This window comes from Arachis ipaensis, chromosome B09 (genome assembly GCF_000816755.2).
Source record: "Arachis ipaensis cultivar K30076 chromosome B09, Araip1.1, whole genome shotgun sequence".
In the NCBI taxonomy this organism is placed as follows: Eukaryota; Viridiplantae; Streptophyta; class Magnoliopsida; order Fabales; family Fabaceae; genus Arachis; species Arachis ipaensis.
The window spans coordinates 112,655,591-112,666,702 of NC_029793.2; the positions used below are offsets into that span (position 1 = coordinate 112,655,591).

Here is an 11,112-nt window from a genome sequence, read left to right on the forward strand (position 1 = left end):
GAGTTAATAATTAAAATTTACTGAAATACTATTATACCGGTATACTTAAAAGCTTTTTGTAATTATTTTCTGTTGATAAATTAATTCGTTGCTCTTCCTTTTTCTTTCGAGCTACATTCTTTTTCTTTTTTTAACCAGCAGCGGTGGCTTTAAATATCGTCTCTCAGAAGGTAGAGAGTACAATGAACCAAACTCAACATTTGAAATGGAGCATCTATCATCACCATCATCCACAACCATTCAAACTCCCAAAACCAAGAGATTTAAAGATGTTATAATCAGTGCTTTGACATGGGTGGATACCCAGGAGAAAGGCGAATGGTTGAAGAACATGAGGGGCAACCTCCCAATGGTTGCCACTTTCATCACAACCGTCACCTTTCTTGTCGGTCTCAACCCACCTGGCGACATTACCCCAGTTCTGGCCAATTGATACGTCCTGTGTCCACAAAACGGAGAATCAGTATATGCAGTTGCATTGTATGGAAAGAGGAGTATTTGTTGTTCATGGTGTTCAACAACATCTCTTCCTTTGCTTCATTGATTATGTTCCTATCCCTCATAAGTGGACTCCCTCTCAATCATCGTGTCCCTACGTGTCTCTTAGCGATAGGAATGTGCATTTTTCTTACTACTCTTGCACTTACTTACTGCTTTGGTGCATACATGATTACTCCCGATGGCTTCAGATCTAAACTTTTTGCCAATAAGACATTCAAATTTTGGTCTTACTTTGTTGGCACTACGGGGTTACTCCTTATACTGCGATTTGTTATCTTATGTTTTCAGTTTGGACCAAAGTGAATATTCCAAATCTCGAGTAATTATTAGAACTTACTTTGCATTTTCTTGTTGAAAAAGTATAGGGTGCCGGGAGTTGTATCTGCCAACTATTACCAACAATTTTTAAAATTAATTAAATATAATTTATTATATTAATTAGGAATTTAGTGGGGTCCATTATTATTGCATTTTCAAAGAATAAGGATTGATAACGTAACATGAGGTTTCACGTCATTGCGGTGCAACCCATCACTCAACCCTATTCCTCTTTCACAAACGCCGACCGTGACTCATTCGTGCAAATTTTCTAGTCACCGAGACACCGCCATTACCAACCGACGGTGACTGCGCCTTCCCCCGGATCCTACTTTGTAGCACCACCAGTCCTGTGGAAGAGAACTGCGACGTGACTGTATGAAGGAGTCATGCAACCCTCTTCTCCTCAACCATCTCCGGTAATCTCTCCGTCCTGAAGTTGTTCACTTCTCCAGGAATCTGTAATCACTGCTCGATTTGTGACATTTCCTCTTCCACGCGAACCGATTTTTTGACCTCACGTTTCCCGTGAGAGATAAAGCCATCATACGCAACCATATTGCACCCCACCATAGGTGTTGCCGTTGTCGTGGATGCACATTGAGCCATAGCCATAGCCATAGCCTTCCAACACCATAGGATCAAGGTGAACAGCTCTCAAAGGTCACCGGTAATGTGAACAACCACTCTCATTGACAAATAGTTTCTAAAATTCGTCGGAGTAAGGTGTACGTGTCTCTGTTGGAGGCTAGTCGACCACATTACATCGATGGATCAATTAATTTGTGAAGAAGCATCGTACGACACTGCATATGATGTGAGTGATCATCCTAATTCCACCGACGTTAATGTCCCATCCCTGAGTGAAGATGACACACAACGTGTGGACACGATAATTTGTGTGATAGTAGTACATTTGATTATGTCTATTTGCAATTTTTTTTAATCTTTGAGTTATTAACAGTGATAGGCTTTATTGGAAGGATTGTGATTTCATTTGTTTAATTACAATTGGTGGATATTTTTTCTTTCAATTATGCTAGAATGATTTTTTTTCTACATTTGATGTGGTTTATTTTTCTTTTTGTTCACCAGTTTGAATTGATGTTAGCAAATTTGATGAATTTTGTTTCATAGATATGAAAATGGATAGTGTTGTATTATGAGTTTAGTTTTAGTTGTTTATTACTTGGTGTTATCAATGGATAAGTGGTTGTTGGAAGAGTTTTTATGAGTGTCGAAGGATTGATGGTTATCTTTGTTGGTGATATGTCCTCGGTTAGCGATTTCATGAAATTAGACACAACCTTCGGAAGATACATCTGCGATTACATGAAAACACGAAAGACACATTCGCATAAGACACCTTCAGTTAAAGACGCATCCAACATAGGATGCCTCCAAAGAAGTCACTAGAAGAAGACACTTTCCTCGGAAGACACATCCTTAGGTTAACAAAATCCAGAAGAAACATTGGCAAAAGTCACTTCCATCATAAGACACATATGTGAAAAGACATACCTGCCAACATTACACGACTAACATAGACACATAATGCAGAAGACACATCCATATGAGGATGCCTCCAAAGAAGTCACGGGAGGAAGACACATCCGTGAGAAGATACACCTGCCAACATTACACGACTAACATATACACATAATGCAGAAGACACATCCATATGAAGACATTTCAATAAGAAAATAGTTCCGTTTTCAGTCACCTTCGAACAATACAAGACTAACAATACATGAATAACATATGTAAAGACATCCAGGGTCAACATATTGGAACCTCAACAAGATTAGTCACTAGCAATAAAAATACTTCAAAATGCATAAGGTGTTGGGCCTGTGCACAAAATTACCACAAATGAAGGTGCAAAAGACAAGATTTACATCCACATTACATGCATTATCGTTGAATTAACCAATAAAGTTCATCAAAAGACACAATCACTTTGTGTACAACAAGGAAAATAAAGTCTCAATAGTATATAACACATAATGTGTGGATATCCCCACCCTAGGTAAACAAGGAAGTAACATGAAGCCTTTAGACTTATCTTCCCATGTTTAGCTCCTTTTGATGGTCTTTTTCTTCGGCTTTCCTGCAGCTCGCCGAAGCATGCTCTTGGTGTCAGGTGCTGTGAATGGTGTATTAACCTCCTTACGTTTTTTCCTGGGTTAGTTACGGCGCACAGGAGGTCGAGCACGGCTGTCAAGGGCATTCAAAGCATCTCCAATGGCTGAATTTTTGTGACATAGGATGATGTCAAGCGTTATTTCCAACCTATTTAACTTGATGGTATCTTGCATGTGAAAGTCACTGGTAAATGGATTAATGTGCTACAAAGAATGCCAATTCATTTGTATATTATATAAAGGAACACCAGTAAATAGATTAATCACAAAACACCACGTGAGGGTGTCACATCTGTTACAACCTTGAAATTTTGTAGGTGAATTCAAATAGACACACGTTCAAACAATTAGAACAAGGACCAAGCTTCATGTTTTATATTTTCTATACCTACATAGACACACATTCAACCATAACAAGCAAAGGAATAATTTAACTATCAAATTCTGTTAATCAAAAATAAAAAAATATTGAAGACACAACTATCATATATGCGTGCACACTTTTCTAATTATATGAAAGTTTACTTCCATGACAATCAAATTATTCAAAACCAGCTAAATGAGGACAACTAGAAACCAGCTCTCTCTCTCTATATATATATAATCAATTCTGAGTAGGTAAAACCCTTTAGGAACATTCCTTAAAAGCTAAATTTGATCACAAGACACACCAATTTAAAATTGAAAATGCACCGTTGCACTTGTCGCTCCTTGGATCATAAACCAAACAATTATATAAAAAACTCATTATAAAACTCAATGTATTTATGACTCCGATTTTGACCGCATCAATTGATTAACAAGATTTACGATCCATGTTGTTAATATTTATTTTTTAGGTTTCCTAAAACGGTACTCTAAGCAGTAATCGAACACATAGGTCATAAACCAATTTTTTTCCTAAGCCACTTAATTAACCTATATCTATAGTAATATAATCAATCTGAGTACGGAAAAACTTTTTCGAAACATTCCATATAAACTAAATTTGATCACAAGACACAACAATTCTAAATTGATTTTACTCCTTCACAATGGTCGCTCATTGGCCCGTAAAGTAATCAATTATTTAAAAATCTCGATATAAACATAAGTGTAAATTTAAAAAAAAATTAAGCACAAAAATTACTTCACAGGATTCAATCATCCATGTTGTAACAATTTATTTTTTCAATTAAGCTTCATTAGCAAGTACTCTGAGTAGTAACTGAATATACTTGTCTTAAACCTATACTTTTCATAAACCAAAACACAACTCATTACAAACAAATTAAAACAATCCAACTAATTATTTTTTGTTTACTCAACAACAATCAACTATGCATATTCAATTTAAAGATCAAGCAACAAACCAAATTTTTTAAAGACACATCTAAGGTAACATTCAGTTACTGTGAGTACTTCTAATTTTTTACTCATCATCACAAGACATGGCTCCTACTCTACAGGAATTAGCACCTGACATATCCAAAAACAAATAATACATTGACTCATTTTGAAACTTTCTACAATTCGATATAAACCTAAGTGTAAATTAAAAAAAAAGAATTAAGCACATAAATTACTTCACATGATTCAATTATCCATGTTGTAACCATTCATTTTTTTCATTAGGCTTTGTTAGCAAGTACTCTAAGTAGTAACTGAATGTACTTGTCTTAAACCTATACTTTTCATAAACCAAAACACAACCCATTACAAACAAATTAAAACAATCCAACTAATTATTTTTTGTCTACTCAACAACAATCAACTATGCATATTCAATTTAAAGATCAAGAAACAAACCAAAATTTTTTTAAGACATATCCAAGGTAACATTTAGTTACTGTGAGTACTTTTAATTTTTTACCCATCATCACAAGATATGGCTCCTACTCTACAGGAATCAGCACCGGACATATCCGAATAAATTATACGTTGACTCATTTGGAAACCATTTACAACAGGACAAATTATACGTTGACTAATAATAAAAAGACACAAAGGATATACTCAATTTCTTTTCCTAAAAAAACACAAATAGAAGAATCATCGTGTATTTATCTATCTCATACTAGTAAGAATCCATATTCATAGGAAATGTTTATAACCACTAACCCTGTATGGCATGGCGACTAGGTGGCGAGGTTGTAAGTGACGATGGCTTGGGCTCCACGAGCAGAACTGGGGCGCGCTTGCTACTTATTTCTCTGCGCTGGGATGGGTCTTCAACTCTTCCGTGCACTGTGGCGGAGAAAGATGAGGTGTGGATGCAAGACTGACGGTGACATGCAGCACAACCGGCGGCGCAGGGGTGGGTCTCCAATAGTGGCATGGCTTGCTGAGTCAATGCGTCTTCGTGGGTCTTCGTGGCGCAGTTGTGACCTTGAAGCTCCCTGTTTGGGTTGACAACCGGCGTTCCAATGGCGTTGACCTTGGTTGACGGCGGCGCTGACCATGTGCAGGAGGGAATGAACGGTGCCGAAGGGGAAGAGGTTGGGGCAAAGAGGTTGCACGATAATCCTGTGTAAATTAGCTAAATTGGATCAATTAGGATTTACCTTGGGTAAATGGGGATGTGGCTTTTTGAGGTTATTAGGTTTTTTAGTCCAGCCCATCGAAAATTGGCAAAAGTTAGCAGATATAGTGTTGGTAACGTAGCATGATTGTTTCTTGTTCAATAATAATATTGTTACATACAAATAGTGGTTTTAATATTGTTACGAATAAATAGTGGTTTTCCAAGGCTATGATTAAAATATTTTGTAGTGTCTCTTAGTTTATTAATTTGCCTTGCTTCAGATTTATTCGAACAAGGATTTTTGTTTTGAGTTATTATTCTATAGATGTGGTTGTTTACAAGCTTATGTGTTATGTGTTAATTAATTAAATAGTGTAATGAAATATAATATATTTTTCACATATGAATGCATTTTACTTTTGTGTCTTTTTTATTGGATTTTTTAAATAAATAAAAATATATAAAAATTATAGATATAGACACGCACTATGATATTTATTTTTTTATACTTTATTATTTATTCTATCCTCAAATAAGACAAATACGTTATACATATATCTCATCCTAGGAGAAGACGAGATAAGTAAAAAATAATAATAGCGTATCTAATCTGCAGACAAGATAAGACACATAGGTTATTTTGAATGTATCTCGTCCATGGTGAGGACAAGATACGTATATAACCAGCCCGTCCGAAGATTAGATACATACAAAAACCAGTCTATATTTATTCATGATTTGTTTACTTTTCCAAATTCTCTCAACTTTTTCTCTGGAGAAATTCCATTTTCTCTGCTCTTCTTGACCGACTTCAAACCATTGACGATGACGCAAGCATGTGCCGTCGACATCAACTGGTTGAATATGACTAGACATATTGCTGGAGCGCTCGACTGTGAAGTTGGTAACTAAAATAGTTGATTACTTCAATATTATTGTTATTAGATTGGTTTTGTTAGTTTAAGTTAGATAACAATGATTGTAGTTTAGGTTAGATATTTATATTATTGTTATTAGAGTGATTTTGTTAGTTTAGGTTAGATAAGAATGATATTACAAAATATGACTGTTAGAAGTAGTTTGTTTGGATTATTTGTTAGGTAGTTAGTTCTATCTTACTTAGTAATTTTATTCTAATTGGTTTGAATTAGTTAGACTTTTTGTGCCATGAGAAAATATCATTAGAAAAAGTTTAGTTAATTTATTTTGGAAAAATCGAAATTGTAAGTTAGAATTTTTTAATATATTTTTATATATTTTTATTTTTTTTAAAGAAATCGAAATCGTTAGTTAAGATATTTTTATAACATTTTATTTCATATTTATTTTATTTATTTTCAAAAATAAAAGTTGCTTTGCTTATTATGGTTATATGTATCTGAACTTGATCATTAATGTATAGTTTGAGATTTTGTTTATATTTTGTGTGTGTTGTTGAATTTGATAAACCAAACTCGAAGTAAATTGTTTAAAAAATATCTTAATACAACGTAGTATGTTTTAGAGACACTCAGCTCAACTTTGCTTGTATCAAAGTGGTATACTTTAGATAATCAGACTCTACCACTATGTATTCTATAATTTGTTGACCACTATAATTCTTCAACCATATATGGATAACTTTTTTACTCCTGAACCGGTGTAGCGTAATGCAATGGAGATGCAGCAATAAGTGGCCCCCATGGATGTGGATCTAGACGGGCCAGCTTCACGGACAACTGCTATCAATATCAATGACCTCAGTATATAATTCCATGACTTGGTAGAAAGCTAAGGGAGAAGAGAGAGATCGGAAGGGAGAAAACTAAGGGCCACCGCTGCTGTTCCTCGCTGTCGCCGCTGCCGCCGCTCCTGCTCCTCGCCGCTGCCGCCGCTCCTGCTCCTCGCCGCTCGCACTGCTACCCGCGTCCTTACCGCTGCTCCACGACCCTCACCGCCCGCCGCTTCTTCTTCTGTGAACTGAATTTCTTGTGGAACTTCTGAATTTTTTGTGAAATTTGTTGCAGAATATCTGAATTTTTTGCTGGGTGATTCTGAATTTGTTGTGAAATATCTGAATTTGTTATGAATTTGCTATGGAATATCTGAATGTCATGCTCTGTTAATGAATCTCTACTTTTGATTTGGCTTAAATTTAGAATATTGTTGCTGTTGAATTTGTTGATTATTGTTCAAAGTGCATGTTGCTTGAATTTCTTTAAATATTTTGGTCTATTTTTCATAATCTGAAGAATCTGAAGAAGATGAAGAAGCAGAGCATAATCTAAAGAAGATGAAGAAGCATAACAAGAAAGGAGATGTCAAAATTGTGATAGAGGGTAAGGGTATAAATGTCCGAAGGATGATTTTGAAATTACGTTAAACCTTAGGGACCATTTTGTAGCGAAAAAAAGGCCGGGGACGAAATCGATTTCCGGCCTCTACATTGGGACCAAAATCATACTTAACCCTAAAAATAACCATCCATTTAAGGATAAAAATAGTCATTTGTATACCTAATGAATTGAACATCCAACATATTTTAATTATATATAACTAAACCCAATCCAATCAAAATAATCATTCACATAAGAATTAAAATAATAATCTGCATACCTACTAAAAATGACTATCTTAAACCGGCCATTGAAGTAGGAGAAGAAGGCGACGAATGAAGCGGTGGCTGGTGGCTAGTGTTGGGAATATGTGGTTGGGTCATATTAGTAGTAGCAGAAATGAAATGAAATGAAATAAATCACATCACCAGACCCATAAGCCAAGAAAAAATTTCTTACTGAAATCGTTTGCTTAGATTTTTAAACATGTGACAGTCTGCTGCGGCGGTGTCGGCGCTTCCGAGGAAACCACCGCCTGGTGCATCAACAGAATCTATTGTGGTGGTGGTTGGGATTCTTGTCGGTCGGGATGTTGCCAGGGCGCTGGAAGGGACGTGCCGAAAAGAGGGGGATTGGAGATCACCGGGATACAGAGAAACAAGGCAGGGGCACCATTTGAAGTAGCGGTAGTGTGTGCGGGGACCGTGGCGGCGTCGGTGGGAGATAATGCGGACATCAGAACTTTCTGCCAAGGGGGGTGGGGGGAGGCGGTGGTTGCAATGACACAGGTGAGAATAATTGACCTTCCAATTTTAAAATATTGTTCACATTGTTCATTCAAGTTATTGTTTTACCATATTTTCTTGCACTAATGTTAAAGTTAAACCATTATATAATTCCACATAATAAAATACAAAAATGAATAAATACAAATTAAATTAGGACACAAAAGAACAGGAACCAAACCCCAAAATAACTAAAAATTGAATTTTTATGTTACTAGTAATACTACGGATTTTAGATTAGTTCTAGAGTTGGAGCAATAGTTGATGATGAAGGTGCAGCATTAATGGTCTCATTTCCTTTCAAGAACTCTTTGAAGATAATTAAAAGGCAAAAAAGAAGATAGAAAACCACAATTGCAAAGAAGATAATGACGGATATCATGATGGACAAATGCCTGACGAAGCTGATATTCTGCGGTTCGGTCATGAAAACACCGACGCAATAGGCTATTCCAAGGGCACCAAGAGAGAAGCACATGTCGACTGCCATGAGCAAGATGGCGAGTGGCTTATGCAGAGGAACCCTGCTCACGAGAAAGAAACATGCCAACAGAGACGAAGCGAAAGACAGGTTGTTGAAGGTCACAAATACGCTGAATTGAAATCCTCTTTCACCTCCTGCAATAACGGATATTCCGGGGCATTCATAATTGCTTCCTCCTAATTTAACCATCTTTGAACAACTTACATTCCCGTCCTCACCGTTCTGGACAATGCCGCTCGGTGGATTCAGTCCCATTTGAAAGGTTACGGTTGCGATCACGGTGGCCACCATAGCCAGGTTCCCTCTTATGTCCTCCATCCATTGCTTGTTCTCCCCTTCGTCTGTCAGCTTCTTGAATCCTTTTATTATATCTTTTAGAATAATTCTGCAACGTCTTGCCATTTGATTATTCTTTTATCCTTTTTTATTTCCTTCCTTCCATGATTCAACAATCAACAACAAAAAGTAAGTAATGATGATATATCAGGCTAAATTGATAACTCGGTAATATCTATTATTCTATTATATATTTTTAATTTTACAACTAAAATGTGTCATGTGTCACTTTTTTATTGTAATTAGAATCAAATTTTTCTCTCTAAAATTAAGGAATTCTCTTCTCTTCCTTATTAATTTTACAACCAAAATGTGCCACATGTCATTCTCTCATTCTAATTGAAATTAAATCTTTCCCTCCAAAATTAAAGAATTCTTTCTTTCTCCTTACTAATTTTACAACCAAAATGTGTCACATGTCACTCCCTCATTGCAATTGAAATCAAATATTTTCCTCCAAAATTAAAGAGTTCTGCGCTCCTTCTTCTTCCTTTCTCTATTTTTCTCATTCATTCAACCACTCTATCTATTTTATATATCATTATCAATATTAATGACTAATTATTAATTTGATAATAAAAAAAGTACAACATGACATTCTTTAATTGCATTAAAATTAAAATTAAAATTAAAATATTAAAATTGAAATTAAAATATACCTATATTATGTATCATATATTACTATCTAATTTAATAATTAAATGTGTCACATGACACTTCTTATTAAAATTGAGAGAAAATATATTTTTGGAAAAAGGACAAATTAGTCCCTGAGCTTTTAAATCGTGGACAAATCGATCCCTTAAGATCAAAAAATACTAAAACGCCCCTTACCATTCAAAACGGTTGACGGATGGATCCTTCCGTGCAAAATGATGTGCCAAACGCAACGGAGAGGGGTGACTTGTCGCTTAGTTGGCGTGTGTTGGGCCTAGGTGGCAAGACGGGACCGTTGAGGGAGCTTGGTGTGCCCGTTGGGAAAAAGTCTTGGACAAATACGTCCTTATGATTGAAAACAACGTCGCTTTGGTGTTTGCCCTATTTGTTCAAATGGAACTCGTTCGCCATTACCGTTGTTCATTTCTGTGACTGGTTGAGTGTGGGGATATTGTGCAAGCTGAAATGGCCAGTGACGGAGCCTCCTCCAGCTCATGACGAGTTCGACTGCCGCCAACCGTGAAATGCGTGGAAGCTTCAGAGGAGAAGGACGATATTGCTCCGATGTGTAAATGCCGTGTGTACGCCATACTGTACAAATTGAGGACGACGACGAACCCTAATAGATTGTTCTTTGGGTGTCCATTCTTTAAGGTATGTTGGTGATTTTATTTGGTCAGTTTGATTATAGGGGAGTTGATTAAGTTCTGTTTGTTTTGGAACCTTGAACATGCAGCTGAAAAATCCCAGTCACTGCAAGTTCTTCTTATGGCTGGATGACCATCTTTCAACAATAAGAGTTCTTGAAAAATTTACTACGGATAACGAGGTTGATGATCTGAAAGTGTATCTTGGGAAGAAGGTAGTGGAACAGAAGGTGATTGATTTGGAGAAGAAGGTGTTGTATCTAGAGAGGAAGAAGAATGTTAATCTGTATTTGGTTATTGTAGCAGTGGTTTGTGTAATTTTTGCTTCTGTCATAGTCAATCTTGGCTGAGAAGTAGGTAAAAAAAAAACCTTGTAATGTAGTATGGGATGAGTTTCCATTTTGTTGTATGCTATTCGAACA

At 36.1% G+C, this 11,112-nt stretch overlaps 1 protein-coding gene across 1 annotated transcript; it reads right to left on the reverse strand.

Annotated features, from left to right (window-relative positions):
• Window positions 8,738-9,467, reverse strand: LOC110266509. The gene has a single exon (XM_021111357.1). The coding sequence runs from the start codon at window positions 9,450-9,452 to the stop codon at window positions 8,799-8,801; it is 654 nt and encodes a 217-aa protein (XP_020967016.1). The 5' UTR covers window positions 9,453-9,467; the 3' UTR covers window positions 8,738-8,798.